The sequence below is a fragment of the Chlorocebus sabaeus genome, chromosome 13, assembly GCF_047675955.1.
Source record: "Chlorocebus sabaeus isolate Y175 chromosome 13, mChlSab1.0.hap1, whole genome shotgun sequence".
NCBI classification, from domain to species: Eukaryota; Metazoa; Chordata; class Mammalia; order Primates; family Cercopithecidae; genus Chlorocebus; species Chlorocebus sabaeus.
In genome coordinates, this window is record NC_132916.1 from 68,209,693 (window position 1) to 68,237,499 (window position 27,807).

The 27,807-nt window shown below is 44.1% G+C and overlaps 1 protein-coding gene across 5 annotated transcripts in view; it reads left to right on the forward strand.

Moving 5' to 3' along the window:
- Positions 1 to 392: 392 nt before the first annotated feature.
- The window catches only part of PHACTR2 (phosphatase and actin regulator 2), a 301,180-nt gene continuing 273,765 nt past the window's right edge, over positions 393 to 27,807 (forward strand). The window contains exon 1 of one of the 5 annotated variants that reach the window (XM_073022540.1): positions 393 to 840. In XM_073022540.1, coding sequence (XP_072878641.1) covers positions 624 to 840 — 217 coding nt within the window. In that variant the 5' untranslated portion in view covers positions 393 to 623. The remainder of the gene's footprint in view (positions 841 to 27,807) is intronic. The other 4 variants (XM_008006801.3, XM_073022541.1, XM_008006805.3 and 1 more) reach the window with 4 other exon arrangements.

The following is a 27,807-nucleotide window of genomic DNA, read 5'->3' on the forward strand; positions in this document are numbered from 1 at the left end:
AGGGGTATGGGTGTGAGTGGGGAAGGGCATTAGGCTTCACTTCACAAGGGACTCCAGAATCTGCCCCTAACCCACCTGGCAAGTGCAATGCATTTTCACGTCGGAGTTTCCTATCTGTTAACTGGGTATGATCATTCTTGCTCCATCACAGGGCGGCTCACGTATGTGTACATGGCACCCCCACCCACCACAATGGAAATGATATCTTTAGCTCTGACCTTGCATCCCAGCTCCTGAAGCCCAAACTCGGCTTTTCTGGGTGAACAGCGCTCCGCGGAGGGGACCCCCTGTTGCTATCCTGCCAGGGGCCAGTGCCCGGGGCTTGGGGGAGGAGCAGCCGGGCAGGTTCGCGGGCACCGAGGGCGGCCCAGCTCTGAGCCCTGCAGCTTTCGCCCGCTGGAGCGAGAGCCGGCTGTAGGCGGCTCCTTCCTGTGCAAACTTTTCTGTCCTCTTCCTCCTCCCGCCCTCCGCACCGGCTCCTCGGCTCCTCGTCGCCCGGCGTCCACCTCCCCGCCCTTCTCTGCCTCCGGGTCGCCGTGCGCGTGGCAGAGCAGGGCAGCAGCTGGCAGCACAGCCCTCGGCGCCGGCCGCACCCGGTGCTCCGGCCCCGCCGCGGGGAGCCGATGGCCGAGGCGGGTTGGCGCCCCGCGGGGTTCCCGGTCAATCCGGCCGGACAGGCGGTGGCGGTCCCAGTCCCCGAGTCCGAGGCGCCCGCCCCGCCGCCGGCGCCTGCCCTGCACTGGCTGCCCGGGGACCCAAGCCCCCGCGGCCGATCGCAGAGCGACCTCTCGTCGTCCTCAAGCAGGGGCCGCCCACTCCGGGTCCACATCTCCGGCTCAGGTAAGGGCGGCTCGGGGCACTGGCCGCGGAGGGCCGGCCGCGGGCAGGTGGCCACGAGGGTGACACGGCCAACCCGGGGCGCCCGCGGGTACTGGCCGGTCAGGCTGGCGGCGGGGTGGGGGTGGGGTAAAGGGGAGGGCGGAGGCTGAATTCCCCACACCGCCGCCTCCTCGGCCGCCAGGGCTCGGCGACCCTAGGCGGAAGATGCTAAAAGTAGGCGATGGCTTGCTGCGCCCGGGTGGGCGCACGCCTTGCGGGGCCAGTGTGCAGCCTGGGTTGGGGTAGGGAGCGCTCCCTCTCGGCTGCACGTCGCCAGGCAGCACCGCAGCTTGGCTTCCGAGGCTTTTCCATCAGAAAGAAGAACCTTCTCGGTCTTCGGCGCGACTTTGGTCCCTCGGAAGGGTGGGGTTCCCTCACTTTGTGGGCTGGGGCCAGGGCAGGTCTTGGGAGGCTTCCCAACTAACTGCTCATAGTTCTGAAATAAAGACGCCTTTTAGGGGTTGCTGGTAAGAGGACCCGGGATATGAGTTTTTCCTCCTTGCAAAACCCATGCAGTTGATGGGGAGAGCAGGGGAGAGTTTGGCGGGCTGTTTGTGCCTCTCATCCTTTAACATGTTTTGAAAAAGCCTCGGCCAGGCGCTGTGGCTCACGCTTGTAATTCCAGCGCTTTGGGAGGCCGAAGGCATGCGGATCACTTGTGGTCAGAAGTTCGAGACCAGCCTGGCCAACATGGTGAAACTTCGTACCTACTAAAAATACAAAAAATTAGCTGCCGTGGCGGCGCATGCCTGTAGTCCTAGCTACTCAGGAGGCTGAGGCAGGAGAATCGCTTGAATCCCATCGCTTGATGGGAGGCGGAGTTTGCACCACTGCACTCCAGCCTGAATGACAAAGTGAGAATCCATCTTCAAAATAAATAAATAAATAAAAGCCTCATAGCCCCTCTGCGGTAGCACCATTCCGTGTGTCCTCAGAGGCTGCCCTGTGCCCCGTGCACCGGGACCGACAAAATCAGGAACTCAGCTGAGACCGATGTTGCCGGCCGTGTTGTGTGACGTTGGGCAAATCACGTAACCTTGTCTCTCCTATCTCAGTATTGAGAGTGGGAATCATAGTATGGTACTACCACATCGGGAGGTTATGTGGACTAAATAATCATTTTAAACTGCTTTTGAACAAAGCATTCGCCTTAGAACTGTAGGACTGTTTTTTAAAAGTCCACCAGATGTGTCAAGTTTCCATCAGTTGTCTGATGTGCAATCTATGTAGGATGCCTGGGAGCTGGGAAATTAGAAATGAAGCTAGCTAGCATCAAAACTACCCACAGCAGCAAAAGTCCCTGCTGGGGCGCAAATGTGCACAGTACCCGCTGCCACTGCCCTGGTTTTCAGGCTCTGTGCTCCGGGATCAGGCCTTCTTTGGGCTCTAACTCGACCTCACCTAAAGCTGAGCTTCCTGTTCAAAAGAGCACATTTCCATGCCTGTAACTCCTCTTCAGCTGGCTAACTCTCTCACCGTAGCCTTCTGTCTTCTTATTCTTGTCATATTGTTTTTGCCACCCAACATGTGTACTTGAAAAACCTCGAAAGCATTGCTGTTGGGACTTTGTAGATGGCATTGGATGAAAGAAGTCAGAACTGTTAGATTGGAGGTAGTGGGATGCTGATCATGGGATTTGTGCAAAGATTCTTCCTCTGAATTTGTATTGCGAAAAGCATCGAGTCTGAATGTTTTTAACCACCTGCTCTTGGTGTGTTGGCCAAACTGAACTCGAGTCATGGATTATTTTGATTGATTTTTACAAAGATTAACTGTTCAGAGACTCTAAAGAGACCACTGAGAATTCATCTAGTTGGTGATTGTAGATAAAGTATAGCTTGCATCACCATTTTTCATTTTCATTGATGGAAATTATGGCCTGTATGCTGAAAAAGGACAACAAAGACATTTGAAATATAAGTGTGCAAAGTGTACATCATGTGAACCATGGGCTCCAATTTATAAAATTATTTTACTTCCAAGGACTCTTTGTCTTTTCTGTGTCCTCTTAACGGATGCTAGGAAGTGAAATCTTTCAGCTCAGTTGTCCCCTGTTCCGCAGGATGCTGGCACACATGTAGAAGAGTGAACATCTTTCATGTGACTGATTTCATTTTCAGAACTGAGCCTCGGATCCCTTTAAGAGCAGACTAAATGTGATCAGGAGCTCCCTGCTCTTAGAGTCAGAGAGAAAAAGAATGAGCAGGTCCTTCACTGACACACAGAGTATTTCTCCAGAATACCCCACAGCCTCTGCAGGCTCTGTAAGCCATACAGGATGGATCTGAGAATCAGCAAGATGACCATACTGGCATCTCTGAATTATCTCAGAGGCACAATAAGAAGGTTATACACCTTGTAAAAACGTTTCTTGGCCTAACACTATAGTAGCCCAATTTACAGTCCTTCCCCAGAAGCTCTGGGCACACACAGAGGCAGCACCTAGAGCAAGGTCATATGTAGCTTTGCCAAAACAGCTCCTGGACCAGTATCTGTGGCCTCATCTCAGAATCTCAGGCCCCATCCCGGACCTGCTTAATCTGAATCTCCATGTTAATAAGATCCCCAGGTTGTTCTCAGACACCTTACAGTTTGAGAAGTGCTATTCTCCCACACTGCTTTTCAAACTTGGCTACACATAGGAATTGCTTGGGGAGTTAACAACAAAACAACTTGTGGCTGGGTCGCACACCTAGGGATTCTGATTTAATTGGCATCAGGTGCATCCTGGCCATTAGCTGATGCTAATGAGTAGCAAAGTTTGAGAACTGCTGTCCTATGCCATATATGTCACCCTGGCTTGCTGCTGTATGTCTTGTGATACCGTGATACAAGTGTAAGTTTAAAGAATTTGTTTTAGTACCTTCTCACATCCCTATTGCTACATCCTCTCCTCTACTACTGCAGCCTCCCAAGCAGCCTTCCTCACTCCTATTTTTGATTCCAGCTAGTTCTCAAATGTTCTTTGTAAGGGATAATTTCTAATCATGGGTTAACTCCCTGCTGTGAGTCCTTAGAAGAGTGTTGAGGGGAAAAGGAAATCACCTTTTGCAGTGACAGTGGCCTAAAATGGAAAAGAAGGGGAAGAAAGAGAGCTTGCCAAGAGTGGTCAGAGAACAGCCTCCCTTCAGAATGCCGGACCATCCTTGCTACCTGCAACCATTACCCTGGCCTCCCCCACAGCTCTGCCTCCATCCTTCTTTCCAGGAAAGAATAATAAAAACTTGGAACTCAGCCTCTAAAATCTTACCCACTGCTGCAAACAATCAGTCTAATACTAAATATACATTTTTAAAGACCTGTTCTGTGCTAGCACTGTGTTGATAGATACTGTAAGGGTACACCAAGAGAATCAGCTTCCCTTGACTATGCTAGATTATTACTAGATTTTTGTCAAGAAAAGCATCTCAGACTTCAAGGGATTTTATTTAACTTGTGGCTTAAGGAATTTTTCACATAAGAATGCATGTGCTTTATCAGAAAAAAAAAAAACAAAAAAAAAACCCAAGCTAGTTTTATATTTCAAAATCTATACAAAAAAGTTAAGAAAATAAAATATCTTCAAATAAGTAATTTTTAAAGATAGAATTGAAATAACAGTGGAATTAATGAATAAACTCTTTTATTGAGTTTATAAAAATGTGGATTCATTTTGCCATATGGTTTTTGAACTCACACTTCTGGAATTCAACAAAAGTCCTGAATTTATTTTTCTTTTTTTGAGATGGAGTCTTGCTGTGTTGTCCAAGCTGGAGTATAATGGCTGTTCACCAGCACAACCATCGTGCACTGCAGCCTCAAACCCTGAGGCTCTAGGGATCCTGCTGCCTCAGCCTCCTGAGTAGCTGGTGTTATAGGCACAAGCTGCTGCTCCCAGCCTCGGATTTTTAAAATCCAGTATTTCTTTGTAAACAAAGTGATGTTTAACCCAATTTTTAAAGTAAAATCTTGAAACAAGGTTCTCATAATGTGTATGGTCAGATATTCTCTTAAGTTTTTATCTTTATTTTTTGAGACAGAGTCTCCCTGTCTCCGAGGCTGGAGTGCAGTGGAGGGATCTCGGCTCACTGTAAGCTCCGCCTCCCAGGTTCATGCCATTCTCCTGCCTCGGCCTCCCAAGTAGCTGGGACTACAGGCACCCACCACCATGTCCAGCTAATTTTTTGTATTTTTAGTGGAGACGGGGTTTCACCATGTTAGCCAGGATGGTCTTGATCTCCTGACCTCGTGATCCGCCCGCCTCGGCCTCCCAAAGTGCTGTAATGGTATTCTCTTAAGTTTTAGACCAATCCTGGTCGGTCTTAAGGAGCTTTGATAACTTTAGTGGTTTCTGATGTGCTGTTCTGATAAGCACAGTGTTTAGTAAGTAAAGAATCTGAAGACACACAGCCCAAGGCATAGGCCACGTACGAATTCTGCAAGTACCGACTGTTGGCCTACTGGGTGCCAGGAGCTGTTCTGGACCTGTGTGGGTTGTAGGGAGGACTGAAAGGTGTTTTCATTTTCATGTGATGACGCTTAGTCTTGCACATTGCACATTGGGCTGCATAGATCAGAGATCCATTCAAGCCACCTCCAAAAAAAAGCAGTATAGATGTATGGACCACTTCATTAGCTTAGTATGCAAGTACAATCTCATCTTTTTATTACTCTGATTCATCTCTTCAGTATCCCTATGCCCTGGTATATATAGGCATGGGGTAACAGCAAATCCAGGATACTTTTCTCGAGTCTTTAATTCCAGGTGTGTTCAGTGCTGAGTGGAAGTGAGAAATCTCACATACCTCGATGTTCTGTCAGTTCATACCCACTGCTGCCTGGCCACTGCCATGAGTTGCCACTGTCCAAGACCAGTTCTGCTGTTGAGGGTCACCTGTGCTGCTGGGGGAAGCTTGTGCTTGCTCATCCCTTGCTGGTGCTTCTACTGTATTTCCTACTGACCTCCAAGATTGTAACTCTTTAATTTGATGCTTTGTGCCCAGAAAGGGTGGCTGGGTCCTGAGAGGCTTCTGAGCCCCAGCCACGAGCTGAGCTGGAGGTGCCCTAGGCCAGGAACAATGAACAACTGCTCGCTTTACATTTATGTAACTCAGAGTAGTTTTTTCCAAACAAAGACTATCTGGCTCTAAGTTTACTATCTGGCTCTCCCTGGTCAGTGAACAGCAAGGCACCCTGCCCAGGCCAGCTTGGGCAGTACAAGAGGGTGCTGGGTGGAGCAGGTGCTGGTGGGCTCAGGTCCAGCCTGTGCTTTGCCCAGGTCAAGCTGTGCACCTGGTGTGGACGTGTGTGCCTTCCTTCTCCCCCACGGAGAGCACCTTTTTCTTTGCACAAAGACCATGGGCTTCTCACCTACCCAGGAGCCTGACCACCAATCAGCCTTCATTCCAGAGGGGGCACCTCCTATCTGATTCTCACCAAGTTACCATGGCAGCTGACGACAGTTCTGTACCAGAGCTTGGCACGTTTGAAAAATCGGCTTCGCCTGTTAAGTCAGGAAGCCCTTATTAGGTCAGATTGCACCTGACCTGGGGCTGACACCGGAGAGTTGTCAGGAATTGAGGCAACCAATTCCTCTTTCTCTAGCCCTTTCCTAGGCTGGCATGGTCTCAGTGGACTTGAGCTTCTGTTTGTCTCTCTGTTGACCAGCTTTCTTACTCTCTGATCAAAACAGATTATCTCTCCTTCATAGGTGCTTCCTCATCCATCTACTTAAAATGGCACTTCAGGGGTCCTACCTACCTGACAACAATCTTCCTTTGTTTCCTTTTAGCTCTTGTCTTGTGTTCACCTGGGGGAAATTTCTTCATATTTCATAGTTCAAATTCTCTAGGCCTATTGTGTGAAGTCACCTTTATACAGCAAGACAGAGATCATATGCCCCAGAGGTGCCTCTGGATTGGTTGCCTTTGATCAGATAGATACCCATTGGAGCCCAAACCAGTTGTGGAGCATGAAGTCACAGTGCCAACATGGCCATGTAGAAGGGACTGAGCCTGGCCAGTTTCCATTCGTCCATTCATTCAGTTTAGTCTTTATTGATGACTGCTATGTGCCAGGTACTGTTCCAGGCACTGGGCATACAAAGGTGAGCAGATGTGATTCTGTGATTCTGGAGTTAAACTGAAAACAGAGAGGACACTCAGAAAGGGTATGGCAGGCCATGTACAGCAGTGTCTCTGGTGATCTAAGGTATAGGCCATGCATCATGCTCACTAAATAACATGATGATGATGATGACTGTTCTTGTTTTCAGAGGATGCATGAACAACTAATTTACTTAAACTAGTTAAGCTCTAGTTTGCATCAGTACATCAATGGCAGCTCTGAGACAGATATTAAAGCTATGGATTTATTCTGGCCCCTACCTACTGCTGAAGATGCTGTAGGCAAGGGCATATCTTGATTTTTCATTTCTTCATTCAAACAACAAATGGCTAATGAGCTAACACAGAGGTTGCAAAGATATCCCCCAGGAATTCACAGTTTAGTGGGGAAAGACAGGCCAATAAGCCAAAGACCGCAGTGAAATAAAGTATAAGCTATGATTAGTACCCTGTCCTGGGCGTGGGGGAGAACCTAGGAGGATTAGCTGTAGGGAATGGTTTTGGGGAGAAAAGTCCTCTGGGAAAAGGTGAAACCTGGGCTATCTCTATGCAAAAGGAGGAATTGAAAGATGTAGTTGGGTTGGGGAGCAAGAGTGTTTGGGGATGGGAAACAGTACATGCAAAGGCCTGAAAAAACCTGTCATAATCAGAAAACACTCAGCAGTTGCTTTTGGCTCTGAGCATGGTTCTTTTGGGAGAGAAGGGAGAGTAGACAGCTGGGCAGAGACTGAGTATGGGAGGTTGTTGTGTTTGCCTTTTTCCTGGGACACACAATTTAGTTGATGTTTATAAGGCATTTGCAGGTTTGATATGGATATATTCTGAGTATATTCTGACATGAACACTGAAAGACAGAGACAATGGTAGAAAGAGCACAGACAACCGAGGTTGGGACTGTCAGGGCTCAGAAAACAATACCCCAAAGCGTGGTGCTTTAATGGGCTGAGTATTTCTAACTGAAGGACATTGAATGGCCTCAGAAGTAAAATCTCTCTCTGACCTTCTCTTGCCCTTCTCTTGACCTCCTATCTTCTGTTCCCCTTTCTCCCAAAAGGCAGGCCACAGCGACTAGAATTCCTCTTCCCTGAGGTGGATTGTAGAAACTAGGAGTGTTACTCTAACCTTGCCCTGCCTTTTTGTGTAGGAGCTAGCCATAAAGACATTCTTTGACCTGCCTTGTGTGAGAGTAGGTCATAAGACCTTCATTCCAGGAGGGACGGAGGGAGGGAGGGACGGAGGGAGGGAGGGAGGGACGGAGGGAGGGAGGGAGGGACGGAGGGAGGGAGGGAGGGAGGGAAGGAGGAAGGAAGGAAGGAAGGAAGGAAGGAAGGAAGGAAGGAAGGAAGGAAGGAAGGAAGGAAGGAAGGAAGGAAGGAAGACTGGCTAGCATATCAAATAAAACTTTGATTCAAGAAGTTTGTTAGGCTTTCCTCTTGTTAAACTGTCTTGTGTTGTAGGAGTGTTGCCATGACCCTTATGATGGGTGAGAAAAGGTATCACACCTTTCTCTCCCATACACAGAATCTGGTTACTATTGTGTAATCTTAGTCAGAACAGATTGACACCTGTCACCTCCCTATGCTAGGTTTAAGTCACCTCCCTATGCTAGGTTTCCTTATATCTGACCTGGAAATAATTAGTAACAGTAACACATGGCTCACAGGATTATTGTGAGGCTGAAATGTGTGAAAAGGGCTTTTGAACTTTAAAGTACTGGGTAAGTGGTGGCACCTTTGCATGCTTCCATTATAAGACTTACTGTGCTGCATTCAAATGATGCATGGATTTGTCTCCTTCCCCACACCATAAAATAATTGAAGATAGAAAGCGTGTTTTATTTATGTTTGCATTCTCAGTACCTACTACAGGGCCTGGTACATACTAGGTGCTCAGTAGATACTTGTGGAATTAATGCATGAATTACTTTAAAAATAGTTCTTTTGACATTAAGTATCTATAAATAAAAAATTAGCCTAAAGTGATTTTTTAAAAATGTGTAAATAGAAGATTGGGTAAAAATGGGTATTTCCAAATGTTTTAAAATCTAAAAATAATGAGAGATTTTTGGTTTTTTATTCTTTGAGACAGGTCTCACTCTGTCATCCAGACTGGAATGCAGTGGTGCCATCTCAGCTCACTACAACCTCTGCCTCCTAGGTTCAAGCGATTCTCGCACCTCAGCCTCCTGAGTAGCTGGGACTACAGGCATGTGCCATCATGCCTGGCTAATTGTTGTATTTTTTGGTAGAGATGGGGTTTCAACATGTTGGCCAGGATGGTCTCAACTCCTGACCTCAAGTGAGCCGCCCACCTAGGCCTCCCAAAGTGCTGGGATTACAGGCATGAGCCACTGCTCCTGGCCTGTTTTTGTTTTTTATACAGTCACCCATGAGATCATTAGAACTTCCTTGGGGGTAGTGTGTAAACCTCACTTGGCAACACCTATGGAAGTGAAGAGTGAAAAGGAAGTCATAAGTGTCAGTTCAGCCTGAGGCTAGTAGTGATGGAACCCCAGCCACAGGAACTCTGCAGCCTCCTGGGAATTCTGGTGCTGGGTATTGGATGCAAGAGTGCAGGCAAATGAAGGCAAAAGGAAGTGTACTCAATGCTAACCCAGTCCTGCATTATTTCCCCACACGATCATACTCTATCTTTATAGCAACCCTGTGAGAGAACAGTGTATCAGCTCCTTTTTTAAAGTAAGGAACCTGGTTTCAGAAGGGTGGAGTAACCCACCCAAGTCCCTCAGGCAGCAGGGAAAGAATAGAACCAAGACTCAAATCTTCATGGCTTCAAAACGCATACTCTTTTCTTACCCTACACTACCCTAGTACATATCTATCACCCCCTATAGAAACAACTCACGATTATCTTCACCAACAGAGGGAAAATTGCATTATGTTTTACTCTGCATTGCGAAAGAGATCATCAGAATAAATATCACTTTCTATCAAAAAGTCCTTCTAAGGCCCCAGTCAATTGTCTATCTACTTTAAGGTGCATTCAACACCACTTTTCTAGCATAAAGAATAAATTTGACTTACTTGTGATGGAGTTCTGCCTGTGTTTTCAGGCTAGCACATTTCGGTGATCCTCACTTAGGTGGATTCTTTTAATCTAAAACAACTCAGTTTTGGAGTCATGTGTTTAATTCATGCCCAAGAGCCATATCTTGTCTTAAGGTACAAGTGTAGTTTCAGTTACAGTGAAACTCAGGAAAAAACATTGAAGCAGCTTTAGTGTTTTTAAAATACCATGCTGAGTGACTCATTATCTTTGATCACACTTGCTGAAATTTGCACAGAGAAGTAGGTTGCAGCAGCTTGCCTTAGAAAGACTTCTGAGCTCTAACTTATTTTGTGACCTATTGGCTAAAATTTGACATTTATATGCCTTACTTTGCAGTTTCTTGATACCTCTGTGAAGTCTTGAGAAAGAGTAGCTATGGCTTATCCCTCATAACAGGAAGAAACTTGTGACTTAAAAAAAAAAGCATGTTATCTCTCTCTAGAACTTTGGACTGTGGCTAGGGCAAGAATGTCAGAGGTACAATGCTTTGATTTTGGGTCAATAACTTATATACTGTAAGCGTGTGACATAATAATTGGTGGTCATTAGTCAGGTCATCAATGTTGATTTATGATCTTTTTTGTTTTATGTATATTTTAACCTACCCGAATGTTTGGCATATCTTCTTTGGAGGTATAATTTCTATTAAATAATCTTCAAGTAGCCTAAATATCAAGAACAAACATATTAAACCCCTTTTCTCCAGACTACTGGGCATTATAAATCTTTGATTTCTGCTCCAGAGGTTTGGACCACAAGATAGAAAGATGTGATAGTGACAAAAAATGTGATTTAGCCTGGGCGCAAGGGCTCACGCATGTAATCCCAACACTTTGGGAGGTGGAGGCAGAAGGATTGCTTGAGTCCAGGAGCTTGAGACCAGCCTGGGCAATATAGTGAGACCCCATCTCTACAAAAAAAATAAAAAATAAAAAATTAGCCAGGTGAACTGATGTGCACCTGTGGTTCTTGCTACTCAGGAGGTTGAAGTGGAAAGATTGCTTGAGTACAGGAGTTCGATGCTGCAGTGAGCTGTGATTGCGGCACTGCACTCCAGCCTGGGTAACAAAGTGTGATCCCATCTTTAAAAAAAAAAAAAAAAGTATATGGCTTATGGTTAGTAAATGTAATAGAATTTATGTCTTCAAATTAGTGTTATCTTTTAGAGTTGTCCTATTGGAAGAGTGTGTATATACTTATTCCCATTATAATCTTATTAGGCAAAACAGTGTTCAGCAAAGGTTTTGTGACTAAAATATGTGACCCCTGTTTTTATCCTCTTGCCCTGACTACAGCTCAATTGTAACTCTTTCTAAAATTCATGTCTACCTTTGAGTGACATAGATGTACTGTCGCTGAGGAAGATTTGAAAAAGCATTCCATAAATGGCAGTAACAGTGGCCACACTGTAGGAATACATTTATTATCTACTAGCATGATTATTTTGGTGGGAATAACAACCATTTGGACAGCTAAGTCATTCACATTACTTTATAGTAACACTGCCTACCTCCAAAATATATAACCACACAAGGTAATATGTGCTAACCAAGCAGGTCAGTTGGACTGTTAACACAGTGACTGTGAGATCCAGAAAGTAAAGAAGCTTTGAAACAGCCACTGTGACATTTGTAGAAGGGACTCAATCAGATATGAATGAGAGGATTACTAAGTAACAGCAAGGGTTTGAACAAAATGAATAAATTTCCATAGTTAGCAATAGAGACTCCCTTCGTCGAGTGAAGGAAAAGAGATTTGTTCGGCTGTTAACAAGAGCACCCATTAACCAGGAAGGAGAGTGTGGCTTCGTGATACCTTCCGGCCAGGAACTGATACATTGAGACATTGGCTGTGGTCAAGGAGGGCACTCTCTTTTTGCTCCCAGGGATTGATCTAACTCTCTCTTGCCCGCTGTATCTATCTATCTATCTATCTATCTATCTATCTATCTATCTATCTATCCCTTCATCATCCATCATCTATTAATCTATCTTCTTCTTCTTCTTCTTCTTCTTCTTCATCATCATCATCATCATCATCATCATGTGTAGCTTATTTTGGCCTACTCTAACAAACTGTCATAGACCGGTTGGCTTATACATAAGAGAAATTTATTTCTCACAGTTCTGGAGGCTGGAAGTTCAAGATCAAGACACCGGCAGATTCAGTGTTTGGCTAGGGCCTGCTTCCTGGTTCATAGATGGCCATCTTCTTGCTGTGTCCTCACATGGCGGAGGCAGGAAGAAAGCTCTCTGGGAGCTCCTATAATGACACTAATCTCATTCATGAAGGTTCCACCCTCAATACCTCATCTAATCCTTATTACCTCCCAAAGACTCCACCTCATAATACCATCATGTTAGGGGATAAGGTTCTAAGGTTTGGATTTTGAAGGGACACAAGCATTCAGTCCATAACACTACCTAACAAATCTGTCTTTCCATCCATCCAACCATCCGTCCTTCTGTCTTTCCCTCCCTCCCAGATTTCTCTGATGCTGTGAGCACGTATTCTCCTCAGAGTTCCCCAATTTACATGTCTTCTGTGAAACCTAGCAGAGAGGGGTGCCCTTGGATCCCAATTCCACACACCAGCCTGGGTCAGGTAGCCATTCCTGACACCAGCTACATCCGTTTTGTGGGACAGAGACCACTGGGATGTATTCTTGCAGGTGTGGAGAGCACAGTTCCTTGATAAGAGGTGGGGGACTGGGAAAACACAACAAAAGCATTCATTACCTCCTTGTACCCAGGGCCTGGGGAGGTAAAGAATTCCAGGGCTTCTGGGAAGCATATGTGTCATAGAGAAAAGCCTAATGTCTTTTAGGTAAGAAAGAAGGGAAAGAGTAGAGTAAGAAAACTATGTGAAATGAGGAAGTGTTTTTTAAAAATAACAAAGTGGATGTTTCATTGCACCGTAGGTGTTTTGGAGTTGTGGGGAAACAAGCAAGAATGGAGCACATTCCTAGGGAACAACAAGGTAAGAATAGGAAGGATGATGGAAATCATTGGCTGGGGTGAGGTGAGGGCACCTGTGGCTTGAGTAGTATAAAGAGTACAGGCAAGAAGACTTGGCCATGAAGACAGGCATTCTCTCCCCCTGACCCAGATTGACATGGGGCCTGATCTCCTCCCCAGCAACTATGCCAGTCTGTAGGGTGCACATTTCCACAGAGCTGTCTGGGCCCCTTTGGTTTCCATTCAAGGAAGCCCTCAGTGGTCATTTAACCAGATCTCCTCATTCCTTCAGGAAGATTAATAGTGAGCCTCACATGGCAGATCAGTCTAGGTCTCTTCCCAAATGGAACAATATAGTAGTGAGAGCAGTTCAAACCCTTGCTTTCTGGGGATTACATCCCCAAGGGTGACCCTGGATTCAGAGGCCTGCTGGGGGTGCAAGATAGCATTCCTTTGGCCTAATCTGATCAAACATTTCTCAACAAGGGTTTAGAGTTTGCATGAGTTCACATGTGATTATCCAGATCTGGATTTATTGTTTGTTTTTTTTTTTAATGAGGGTGACTGCTCCTTAGGCAGCTGACATATTCTCAGAAGGCTGGCCACAGGCAATGGCAAGATGAGAATGTTTGCCCAAGCCCAGGAACATGCTGGGGAGGGGGAGGGGGGACTCAGCAGCTGCTAAGCAGCTGTGGAAGGAGAAAGGTGTTTTGAAATTTCTGGTGCCGAAAAACCTGCCTTGTACATTAAAATCTGTAAGCAAATGTCCCTGTTCCACCTCCCCTTCCTGAGCTGCCTGGCTGCCACTCCTCCCTTCTTCTGCAATTGCTCATTGAGCCTTCTTCTTCTAAGGCTTCCCTTGATGTTCATGTTTGCAGGCCCTCACCTGTGTTAAAGTCGTGCCTAGGAGTGGGGGTGGGGTGTCTCGGTATGATTCAGCTGGTCCCCGTCCTCAACAAGCAAGCTCTTAATCCTAGGCTGTGGTTTTCAGCCATGATCACCTTGCTGCACTGTTAATAGACAATAGGCAACAAAGGCACATCACAAAGGATGAAAACCGAGAGTCCCGGTCAGCCACACCAGAAAGCGCCAAGGCTACCATTTTTTGCTAGGTAGGAGTTGGAGTGATGTCTCAATGCATCAGTGGACTAGTCAAATCAAATGTAATGGCCTCCTGACCAGAGCTCCCGCTCTGAGTTCACACAGGAGTTAGATGACAGAGTCGTATGATCTACTGTAGCATTTCTCATATCTAATGTAGACTTTCTCATACACATTCTAACGTATGAATCACCTGGGGATCTTGTTGAAATGCAGTAGATTTAGAGTGGGAACTGAACTTGTGCACTTTCTAACAGGCTTCTAAGTTTTGCTGATGCTGCTGGTCCTCAGACAACACTTTAAGGGAAGCAAGTCTGTATGGAGAGCTTTTAACAGGCTTGTCAACTATTTTAAGGACTGATTCCTTATAGCACTAATGTACCTCAACATCCCATCCATGGAAACTTCCATGCTACTTAAAATTCTACTCTTGCTTTCATGTTTGGCAAACCTTACTATATATTATCTATATAGTAAATAATGGGCAGAGGGTGTCATGCTTTTTCATGAAGTTTTTTGATGAAGTATCTAAACTAATCCATGCTTTGAAGGATTTAGAGAGAGCATGGCTTTAGAACTTTTATCTACACAAAATATTTTGCTTCAAAAGTGTCTATATGAATTGGCTTCTGGGACTTTCTCTGAAAAACTTCTAGTGTCCAGTGTCTAGAGGACTGTACAATTAAGAGGCGGGAATAGATTTAAAAAATAAAACAACAACAACAAAACAACAGCAGCAAAAACAAACAAACAAACAACAACAACAACAACGAAAACAGAGATTACGGGCGGGTGCAGTGGCTCACGCCTGTAATCTTAGCAACTTTAGGAGGCCGAGGCTGGCAGATCGTTTGAGCCCAGGAGTTCGAGACCAGCCTAAGCAACATAGTGAAATCCCATCTCTAAAAAAAATACAAAAATTAGCTGGGTGTGGTGGCATGTGTCTGTAGTCCCAGCTACTCTTGGGGAGCTGAGGCAGGAGGATCACTTGAGCCTGAGAGGCTGAGACTACATGAACCGTGATCACACCACCTGCACTCCAGTCTGGGCGACAAAGTGAAACCCTGTCTCCAACAAACAAACAAAAAGACAACAACAAAATAACCCCAAAGACTAAAACATTTTATTCACTGAAAACTCAAGTCCATTCTTTAAGGTGACATTACCCAAAACATGAAAAGACAAGAGTAGAAGATGGATATACAGCAGTCCCCCCTTATCTGTGGGGTATTCATTCCAAGACCCCTAGTGGGTGCCCGAAACCTGCAGGTAGCACCTGCTAAACCCAATCTATGCACTGCTTTTTCTTTTTTTCCTATTCATACATACTTATGATAGAGTTTAATTTTAAAATTAGGTACAGTAAGGACAACAATAACTAGCAATTATAATGTAAAAAGTAAGTGAATGTGTTCTCTCCCTCTCAAAATACCCTACTTCACTGTGGAAAGTAAAACCTCAGATAAGTGTGGATTACTGTGGACTTTTCAAAAGTTTTACAGTTGTGAAGCATTTTTAATTCTTCATTTCTTAGTGTCTGTTATGCCTTTTGTAGACTAGAAAAAGGTAAGGCTGAACCAGATGACCTGGGTTTCTCGACACCAAGTCCAGGGCTATAATGATAGGAACAGGAAGGAAGGGAGGCCTTGGGAATTATTGCCTCCATGGGTTAAACATAGGGACCTCCTTCTAGGGAGACTAAAGATGCTGAGATACACCTTAGTATCAGAGTGTCGGTGGTGGCAATGATAATTATGAAGATGTTGGAAAATAGGGTTGAGGCTGCAATAAGAAGATATGTTAATTTTGTTATCTGTGGTTGATATTACAATACCCATTGAAAATACCCTGTAGAAGACAGAAATGTAATAATGGGGCAGGCTAAGCTCTAAATGGAGAACTTTGACTTGCTGGTTAGATTAATAATGTGACCATTTATTATTGCCTTGGGTATCACCGGAATTTTCCTACATAGCTTTGTTCACATGAAAAGTTAGTTTACTGCGTAGTGCTTGCTTAACAATTTGTTGGGCAAGCACTAGGCAGAAAACTTCAACTTTTCATGTGAGTATAGACTGTCTCCCTCTCTTCAAGTTCACTTTGAGTAGTAGACTTTTGTAATCTCAATGGTGCCTCATCCATAGTAGTTGCTTATAAAGCATTTGTTGGAAAGCGACTGATCATACTTGCGAGTATTTGTAGTCAACTGAAAATGGTGAGAAGCCACAGTTGGGAAAAAAAATTAGAAGACTAGGGAAGAAAGAGTGTGGTGAGGGAGGTTAATGGCCCCCAGATCACCTAAGAGAACCTAAAGAATAAAAACTGAAACGACATCTTCAGATTGCATCTGAAGGAACTCACTGGAATTCACAGCCAAAAGCATTTTTGACGAAGTTCTAAGAATGAAAACCCAGAGAATCACTGAGGGAGTTGGAGGTGAAAGGAAGTTTAAGGAGCAAAATCGCAAATGGAAATAAAGGAAAGGGAAGTGGGGGAAATAACAACAACCAATAAGAAAAGTTTGTGTGAAGCAAGTACTCTTCACCCAGTAGTTTTCGATAATCTTTCATTAACATGATCTTCTGTGCTCAGACATGTCTGTTTATGGATAATATTAAGCATGTAGTAGATGGTGCTCTACCAGAATTTAAAACAAATTGAAGGCCAGATGTGGTAGCTCATACCTATAATCCCAGCACTTTGGGAGGCCGAGGCAGATGGATCACTTGAGGTCAGGAGTTTGAGACCAACCTGGCCAACATGGTGAAATCCCATCTCTACTAAAAATACAAAAATGAGCTGGGCATGGTGGTGGGTACCTGTAGTCCCAGGTGTTCAGGAGGCTGAGGCCAGAGAATTGCAGAGGTTGTGGTGAGCCAAGATCGTGCCACTGCACTCCAGCCTCGGCAACTGAGAGAGACTCCATCTCAAAAAAAAAAAAAAAAAAAAAAAAAAGCAAAAAACTAACCAACCAAACAAACAAACCAAAAAACAAATTGAAGAAACCTTTAGGAAAACCAGCATGATGTCTATTGTCCAGCCGCCTGTCACTTGCCAGGTATTTAAGGAGTGAAATGAGCAGTGATGTTTCATCCAGATGCTTAAACATGCTTATCCCAGCCCAGGAGTGTGGCTGAGGGGCTAAAACCCATGCACCACTGCGGACCCATCAACAAGGTTCAGCAAGTATTTACTGAGTCTCTATTATGTGCCAGTGAGAAAACAAAAATCCAATTCATGGAGACTGCGTTATAGTGAGGATGGACACTGAAGTAGCAAGGAGAGATTTTAATCAGTGATAGACTATTGCCATAGAGAACTGTTCAGTGTGAACTGAACAACTTTAATTTGTGCAGAAGTGACTGTGCATTTTAAAGAGAAAATGAGGGAGTATAGAGGGAGGTGAGCAGAGGTTCAGTAAATTCACGGAAGTAAAAATATCATCCTAAGCAGGAAGAGGGGAGTTGGTGCATGTAAACTCATCTGGGTTTGTTAACTGGTGCTTGTGGAAGTCAGGCTCCCACCCTCCCACAGAGGCTGGAGACAGGAGCCCCATCTTCAGATGTTAGATGAACAAACAGTAAATTATTCTGACATTTTGAGTTTTCTCAGGAAGGCACTTTAAGGGGAGTTAAGGTCATTCTAGAGATGTGGCCTTGAGCTGTTAGAAACTGTATCCGTGTTTTATTTAAGCCTCTATAGGCCGAGGTTGAGGCCTAGTTGAGAAGAGGGCTCAGGGGAGCTGACTAGAGTTTGTTCAAGAGGAGAGTCTTTGCTGGGAGAGAGAGACAATACACAAACTAAATAATATTAGATGGTGATTACAAAGCAGAGGAAGGGGAGAGGGTGTGCTGGGGTGAAGGGGTGCAGACTGCAACCTTAAGTATGGCAACCAAGGCAGGCCCCACTGAGAAGGTGACATTTGAAGAAAGGCCTGAGAGAAGTTAAGGGGTGATCCTTCCAGGCAGAGAGAAGAACAAGGCCCCAAGGAACAGAAAAGAATCCCGGGTTGGTACCCTGTAGATCATCGCAATAACATTGACACTTTCTCCGAGTGAGGCTGGGGATCCAGTGGTGGGGGCGCTGGGCACAGGGGCATCATGTTTTTTTGATATAAATGTAGAAAGCAAAGTTTGGGAGATAACTATATCATTCATATCAATATCAACTTAGGAGTGAATCCAAAGTATGCGGGGCTATGGTGTCTGCTTCTTTTCAGGAAGGGACAGTAACTAGCAAATTGATGGAGATTCTAACATTACATGGAAGTAGCTAAACTAATTGAAGACATTTAAAAATGTCTTTACCTCCAACAATTTGCAGTTACAAAATTATTCAATGACACTTGTTAAAGCACAGTAAGGCAGGTTTTATTTGGGACCATCACAATAGGTATAGGGACTACTGCTATCAGATTTTGTAGTCGGAGAGAGGGATTGAGCTCAACTCTGAATATAACAGGGAAAATAATTTAAAGCCAAGGAGCAGTGTATCCTGCTCCTGGCTATAAATTGTGAGTGTCAGTGGATGGAAATTTACTAAGAGGAAACATCAGGGTTAGGGCACTCTTGCTGAAGATAGGCCAGGATGATCAGGCCTCACCTGAGGAAAGGTGAAGAGATAAGGAACTCCACTGAGGGTAGGAGTTCTTGGTAAACCAATTTAGCAGGGCGTTTGCTAAAACTGTATTTTATGAGGAAGTGCCCAGATGGGCCTAGAAGATCCAGGAGCCTGACTAAAGTTTGGTCACTCAAATAACCTTTGTCACTGCCAGTCTAAGAGGTCAAAAGTGTAATTTTGTCTTTCCCTGGTTACTAAAGAACCTAGGAAATATTTTATATTATTAGCCATTTGCATTTTCTTTCTCTGTGGTCTTCCCAGTACATATCCATTGCCCTTTGTTCCTGTTGCATTATTTTCTTAACTGTTGGTGTGTTGAGGTTAATAAATAATCCTGTGTGGTATACGATGGAAGTATTTTTCTGCTATTCAGTTTGCTTTCGTTTTGTTCTTAGGACGTTTTGTTACTCAGGAACAAATCCAGTTTTGATGTGTGAAGGTGTGTGTTTCCATACACATACGGAGGATTTACAAATATGCTGTAGATGTCTGTATTTGCTTTGAAATGCCCTTCAATAAAAACCATCCCGGCTTCTGTGATTCTTATCTTCCCTTTTTAGTGTGGGAGGCTTCCTGCTTTGCTTTGTCTGCACATTTACATCGAGCCTGCTGAGCTTAATTTTAACCTGGGGAAAAATACAGAATGGAAGCTATTTTCAGTCAGGTCATATTACTGAGAACACCTGTGAAATTCAGGATATTTTCTTGGGGGTAAGTTAAAATGTAGGACGCCACCTTGCCTAAAGCACATTTGTGGTTGCTGTACAAATTGGGAGGTGTTACTTGGAGCCAAAAACCTTATCACTTTCACACCAGCACTGCTTCTAAATAACATGCCTCCAACCCTCAATCCTTGGTATTAATTCTGAAACAACTAGTATAACCATCTGTTGAAAAGTTCTGTGGGAAAAAAGGGGTCTTTGTGGCCTGTTTTATTCACTTCCATGATGATCAACACAGAGATATTTTACATTTTGGTTATCAGTCTATTTTTTCTTGCTCCAGTTTGCCTTCCTAAATATCTGGCCATAGAGAGGCAAATAAAATATACACCCACCCTAGGTGATTATAGTGTCAAAATTCCCTTAATCACACAGTAGCCCCAACCTCCTGTTTGAGTAATGTTTTTCCTATCTCGTCGTGTGAATTGTCTTATTGTTTTGGTGAAATGTTGACGCTACCACCTACTCTCATCCTCCCACCTCCATTTGCAGATAAAATCTAATTATCACCTCAGGATGGTTTCTTGACATACAATATAATCACTGACACAAAAGAATTTAGGGCACTATGACATTTAGCTTTTTTTTTTTTAAGACTGTTGTTTAAAAAAAGATCCTTTTAAATTTGCTATCTCACAATTAGTTTTTTTAAAAAGAAACAGAAAAGAACAAAAAGAAAGAAAAGAGACAAAACCTTTTACTCTTAGTAATTAATCTATTTGTAGTGTTACACTGAAGGCAGTAGCAGAAGGGACAGTGAAAACTCATGATGGTTAACAAAGTAACAAAGGAACATGCTTTTAGGACTTTAGGCAGGGATCGTTATTAAATTCCCTAGCTTTGATTAGAATTTTGTGATGCCAGCTACTGTATAATTCAGCCCCAGTTTATTTCAGAGTTTCTTCCTTAAATTCATTTATTTATTTCAAGACATTAAGGTATGGATTTTAGGTGTGGGGCATCTCCAATGCTCCTGTGTGCCAGGCACAAAGCGTGGGCCAGGAGAGTGAATCTCTGGTGGAGGGAGGTGAGGAATATAGGAAGTAGTGCATTTTCCTAAATAGAGAAAACATTGAAGGCAGTCAGATAGAATCATCAAAAATAAAAATCGAGGCATAAAACAAAACCAGAAAGTACATTTATAACTCCGTATGTCAAACTGGAGAGAGGAAAGTGAAAAAGATGAGAAAAATATTTTGAGAAAAGTTGACTAGCTCCTCTGCAGTGACAGCATTCAGAAAATCAATCTAAACGCAGCCCTAGAGCAGCAATTCAGCTTCCCAGCTTGGAGGACTCTAGGTTTGAAGCTTTCAAGCTGCTATCAGATTTGAATCTCCCAGCTCACAAGGCGCTAACTAGAGGAGAAGGAAGACATACATCACCACAGGACCCATCTCCACAGGACCACAGTGATGTGTCATCATAGAGTTTTCAGACTGAATGCACTGGCCACACCATGGGGTCCAATTGCTGCCATTTAGAAAAGCATGCTTTTAAAGTGTGTCATTTAAGAGTAAATATTCTTTTTAAAAAATGTGGGCCAGGAACTAATAAAAATGATGCACAAAGACGTGAGAAGTTATACTGCCTGTCTGTCCTCCTCCCTCAGAGAGACCACATTTCCCTTTGAAACAAAAATGAGGCCAGAATGAAAGGGCCTCCCTCCCTAGCCCCAGCCTCAGTTACAGAGGGTCACAGGAGCTGGCCTACGATCTCTCTCCAAAATATGTTATCCGTGTAGTTCACCAAGAGGATTCATTTGGTTTGACAAACTTTTCCCTTTAAAGAATAAACACTTCCTGAAGGGTTAAAGGCCAGGTAATGTCATTCACATTATTTTGCAAGTAAGTTACTTTAATCATTATCATCATTAGTATTGCAGAGAAGTTTAAAAGGATTCTCATCTCTCAACCATATTTCATCCTCATAACCTTTTGAATCAAGTGGGACTCTTATTTACCCCACTTCACAGATGGGGAAAGTGGAGGGGGAGGTAAATCTCCTTGGGTCATACAACCAGTAAGTGCGGGGCCGAAATTTAAAGCCAGGTCTTCTGAGTCCAAGTTCAGGGCTGCTGCCATCACCCCAGCTAATTGCATTCGTTGCACTCCCACATTTGCTGGAACTGGAGCTTTGGGTGGGATTGGGGAAGGAGGGAAGAGAAGGTCTGGAAGTGTTGGAGGTGGCATGGGCAGGGAGGTATACCTTTCTGCTGAGATGGCTCACCCTCACCGCACAGGGTCTTGATGTTTGGAGAACTGACCGGACCATGTGGATTTGGTCCAGCTCTTCCATACTCTTCCACACTCCAGTCATTTGCCCTTGGGTGACTTCTTTCTCCGTAAGGTCTTGTCATGAGTCCTGGAGGCACCAGTTCCACGCTCCTTCGTCAGCATGCTGCCACCTTTGAAACACAAGCGTGCTGTTTCTTTTGCCTGAACCCGAATAGAACTGTAAAAGGTGACACCTTGTCAGTGGGAAGCAAAGTCAGGTCATGTTCTTGAAGGTAAATTTAGGCCAGGGTTCTATGGAATAAGCTGTAACCATCTTTCATGAGAATTGTGCTTTTTTCCCATTTTGCTTTGTTTTGTTTTCTCATTCCTGCCTCAGCAATACCCTTGAAGGATGGATGGGATCCTTCATGTCCATGTGTACCTCACCTGCTTCAGGAGACACCAGACTGAACTCTTTCTCTCTGACGTTCTCCTTGGGTCCATCCCACATGCTGCCTGGGAGCTTCTTCCTTGTCACCTAAGGTCCCATATGTCTTCATTTTTGCCCTGGATCCGGCACCTGTAGATGGAAAGAGATTTATAAGAAACACTGCACAATCAAAATATATGGACTTTGAATTCTTATTCAAAGTGTAAGAAAAAAAAGTTATCCTGGATATATTTGATGATATTACAGAATTAGTGTTCCTTCTTAGGTGTGAAATAATATTGTGGTCATGTTTTAAGAAAGAATCTCCCTCTATTTACATATAAAAATATGATAGGAGAAAAAAGATGTCTACTTTTTTGCTTCAAAATCTTCAAATCTCCCTTTCACCTGCCTCATTCCCTTTACCATGTAAACATGTCCTATTTGCATTATAAATATTAAATTTCTAAAATCATATGTAGTAAAACTACTAGGTTTTTAAAAAATTGAGTATCAGATCTGTTATAAGGATGAAATTAAATGTTTCCATGTTCATTTTCATTTTTTAGGCTAAATGGCGGGGAGACCAGAAAGCTCACTATTTCACCTATTCCTGTCTCCTTTGTCATTTTCTTTAGTAATATTCTGGATAGAGAAAGGTAAGGAGCATGTACAAATGACTTCTGTAGTGGTAGGGTACATTCATGTGTTTTTCCAATGTGAGGAGATAGAGATCCTTTTACAAAGTTGAGCTCATGTTCTTTGTTTCCCAGCTGGCCTTTGAGTACAAGTACGTTAGGATTTGTAGACCTCTGAGGAGGATTTCAGGACCTTGCTGCAAACGGTGGACCAGTACTGGTGATTAGGTAGCTCGAGGGCCCCTAAACGCCTCCCTGTTGATTGACCAGCTGGAATGCATGGGTATGGCTTAGGCCTCTCCCATCCCCACTCTCTGGGAGGAGGGGAGATCTGTTACAAGTCCATTGAAAGGATCTCTCTAGACACTTGGCAGTCAGAGGGGAGATCTGTTACAAGTCCATTGAAAGGATCTCTCTAGACACTTGGCAGTCAGAAGCAGATATGGTAGCTTTTAGCCCCCTCAGCCCATCTTTGGCCTCTGCCACCCATGTGGTTGGGCTGTACCCAAGAAGAAACCACCTCATCTTCAATGGTCGTGAAGATTTCTGGGAATGGGATCAAGGCTTTCCCCTACTGTAATATATAGATGACTGTTCCAATAGAGCAAGTGTCTTCATGCTCCACTCCTCTGGGGTAGCTTTGGATTTTGGCTGGAATGTTCTCATTACTAGCATCTGCTTTTAATTTGCATATGATCAAGCAGGTCAGCCCCAACTGCATCTCTCAGGCTGTTAAGAATTCAGAGGCAGAATCTCCTGAATGTGATGTGAGACCAGGCCGTTTCAAAATCGTCACTGATCCTACTGAGGAAATATAAGGAGAAAGGAAGGAGAGGAAGAAGCAGAGGATTTATGAGTTATTTATTAGTTTGTGATGCTACATATATCAATGGTAACCCTATCCTGACATCTCTCCCTTCTACCTCCACTCCTAATTCTTTCTGGATCTGAAGTGGAAAGAGACAATGAAGGAAGGAACTGAATATAATTCATTCATGAGCATGTAAGATAACCCCTTCTCCTCTTCCCTCTCTTACTCTGCCATGTAACAAATATTGTTAAGTATGCCAGTTGTTTTCCAATACTAGAAATACCAATGAAAACACCAGTGATTTTTCTTTTCTTTTTTTTTTGAGACAGAGTTTTGCTCTTGTTGCCCAGGCTGGAGTGCAATGGTGCGATCTTGGCTCCCTGCAACCTCTGCCTCCTGGGTTTAAGCAATTCTCCTGCATCAGCCTCCCGAATAGCTGGGATTACAGGCATGCACCATCACACCCAGCTAATTTTTGCATTTTTAGTAGAGACAGGGTTTCTCCATGTTGGTCAGGTTGGTCTTGAACTGCTGACCTCAGGTGATCCACCTTCCTTGGCCTCCCAAAGGACTGGGTTTACAGGTGTGAGCCACCGTGCCCAGTTGTTATTTTTCAATACTAAAACAAAAATTGAGACTAGGGATTATGAGGATTGTTATGAAAACATAAGTTGTAAATTTCTTGCACATTTGGGAGTTGTTTCAGGAAAACAGATACTTGGTGTTTTTTCAACATTTTTAGTAATGATTGTATGGTATTATTTATGAAAATATAATTCACTAGGTTTTAAAAATTAAAATTTGTCCTTAATTAAATAACTCAATACTCACAGACAGAGAGTTTGAAGAAAAGTATATTGTAGAATTTCTGTGTTTACAGAAAGAGCCCTGTGGTTGCAATGGATTGATCTAATCAGCCGATTCATTGATTAGAAACTGAACCAAGTATTTGATTCTGGATCTTTAAAGTAGTCTAATTCATCCATAAGCCATGTGACTAACTGGTAGCAAGTTAAAAATGACAAGAAATCCAGCCTAGTTTGTGGCAACTGTCTTGAGCTCTTCCACTTTGATTCTACCATTCACCCACTCATTCATTCAATCAACTCTGAATGAGACTCTACTATGTGGACAGCAATGAGTAAGATATCATTAGTTCCTGTGTCTAGGTGCTTATTTCGGTGTGAACAGACCTTTGACTAGTTCATTTGGGTTACATTTCAACATAATGTAATATGGGCTATAGTAGAAGGGAGACGTGACCTAGACTGGTATTGCCAAGAGAGGCCACCCAGAGGAGGTATTGGATACCTAAGCTGTCATGAAGGATCAAGTAGGTGCTCGCTGGGGAGGGAGAGGAACTTGTTCCAGCCAAGGGTAGCAGCTTGGGTGCACAGACAAGAGGGCATATAGGGACTTTATTTTGGGAAATATTGAGGAACCCTAGGGGGTTGGGGTATAAAATGCAAGGTGGAGGGGTGTGTGTGTATGTGTGTGTGTGTTAGATATGAAGAGTTGGGGGAGGGTAATGTCAAGAGTTGACAGGGGTTCTAGGCTTAGAACAAGCAAGGACTCTGGGGAACTTTAATGAACTGGCCAGACTCCTGAAGCTGGCTGCTGGGCTGGGCTGATTGGTCTTAGGACCAGTTAGGCTTTACTGGCTGCCAGCCTGGGCCACGCCCCACACACCTCAAACACAATCAGGGATGGGAAGAGAGGAAGATGCAGTAGGCACTGACCTTCTGACCTTGGCAGGATGCATGAGCTGTTCTGCCCTTTCAGGAGGTTCTACCCCTCTGAGCTCAGTTCCCCTCCTCACTCTGTGATGACAGTCTTAGCACTCAAGATGCAGTGACCTGTCAGGAAGCGGGGGCAGAGGCCTGCTGTCTTCTTTTGAACTCGATCTCCAGAGCCCAGAATATTAGGTGGTTGCTCAATGTTTGTTGAATGAATAACTGAATGTGAGAAGTTGTTGGAGAAGAACTTTCAGGAAGAAGTTTTGTGGTGATCACCACCCAGGTCCCATGGTTGAAGTCTCAGCCCTTTGGAGGAAGGAGTGGTAAGGTTAATACGGGCTGGTATACAGGGTTGCTGTGGGCCCAGAGTGCAGGGGAGATGCCTGGTCCCCTCCTCCAGTCAGTCCTCCCTAGGCATAGTGAAGTCTCTGGGGAGGGCAGCACCCACAGCTCTGGCCTGGTCCCCGCATTCCCACAGAAGTAGTGGTGAGAAGAGTCAAGTTACCATGTGACCTTGAATGCAAGGACGTTTGAGGGGAGTGGAAGGACAGGAATGGAGACTCCCAAATTTGTGGGGACAGCTTTGCTGGGGACCAGAAGTCCAGTAAGTAAGGCAGTGAGCCAGGGAGAGCTGGGTTATTACTGCTTGTGTGATCTCACCCTTCACCGCCAGTTCATGAAGTCTGAGGAAATTCAGGTTGCCTTTGATATTAACCTGCATTATCACCGATTGAATGATAGCCTTCAGTTACTCTCTAGTCTCCAAATACGTCCTCTCTTTTTGCCCCATATCTTGACATGAGTGGTTCCTGTGCTTGGAGGGACTCCTGTTTCTTCTTCATCTAACACAGAGCTTCTGCTCATTCTTCAAAACCCTGGTAAGATATTGTTGCTTCACTGAAAACTCTCTGCCACCACCCAGAGTTCCTTGTTCTCCCCTTTGTGACCTCTTAACCTTGTCACAGTGCTCTCTGTTGTGTTGGAATAATCTGTTTACTTGATGTTTTAGGCCGTTCTTGCACTGCTATAAATAAATACCTGAGACTGGGTAATTTAGAAAGAAAAGAGGTTTAATTTGGCTCACAGTTCTGCAGGCTGTACAGGAAGCATAGTGCTGGCATCTGCTTGGCCTTCCGGGCCTCAGGAAGCTTACAATGAGGCGGAAGGCAAAGAGGAAGCAGGCCCGTCACATGGCCAGAGCAGGAGCCAGAGAGCCAGAGACTGGATTGGAGGTGCCACTTACTTTTAAGTGACCAGATCTCACAAGAACTCACTCACTATTGCAAAGACAGTAATAAAAGATACTAAGCCATGAGGAATCCGCTCCCATGACGCAAACACCTCCCACCAGGCCCCACCTCCGGCACTGGGGATTACAATTTAACACGAGATTTGGGTGAGAACAAATATCCAAACTATATCACTTGACTGCCTCTCCAGTGTGACTCTGAGTTTCAAGGGTAATAATCCTGTCTTAAAATTTATGTATATACAATTTATGTCACAGAGTCTCATTGTGAAAGAAAAAAAGCACATTAAAGGACATATCTAAGGCACTGGAAATAGATCTTCCACAGTTATTCCTAAAAGGTAATGAGTAGTTGAATTAACAAAATATGGTATTTATGTACATGAGTGTTATCCAGCCATAAAGAGGAACATATGCTGCAACAAGGATGAGACTTGAAAACGTTCTGCTCTGTGAAATAAGCCAGACACAGATGGACAAATATTGTATGATTCCACATAGAGGATTTACCTAGAATAGGCAAATTCCTAGAGACAGAAAATAGAGTATAGGCTTCCAGGGGCTGGAGGAAAGGGAAGAAAAGGAGTTATTGTTTAACGGGTTTGGAGTTTCTGTTTGGAATGATGAAAAGTTCTGGAATTAGTGGTGAATGTATTTAATGCCACTAAATTGTACACATAAAAATGTTTGGTGTAGTACATTTTATTTTATGTATCTTTTACCACAATTCTTTGAAAAAAAAAAAAAGCAACAAGAAGGGAAGAAACAAATGAAAAAATTTAGCAGTAAAGTGTTCCAATGACCCAAATGCAGAGAGTAGTACAAAAGTATGTGGATCAGTTACATGGGAGACGGCACTACAGGCTCTTTATCAAGAGAAGAAAACCAGGGGCTCACACCTGTAATCCCAGCACTTTGGGAGGCCGAGGTGGGTGGATCACGAGGTCAGGAGATCGAGACCATCCTGGCGAACACGGTGAAACTGCGTCTCTACTAAAAATACAGAAAATTAAGCCAGGCGTGGTGTCACATGCCTGTAGTTCCAGCTACTCGGGAGGTTGAGGCAGGAGAATTACTTGAGCCTGGGAGGTGAAAATTGCAGTGAGCCGAGATCGCACCACTGCACTCCAGCCTGGGCGACAGAGCGAAACTCCATCTCAAAAAAATAATAATAAAAATTAAAATAAAAAATGAGAAGAAACCCTGTGTTCTTTCTCTTGATACATATTTAGGGAATCAGTAAGATTCCACCAACATAAGCATCATATTCTCTTATTT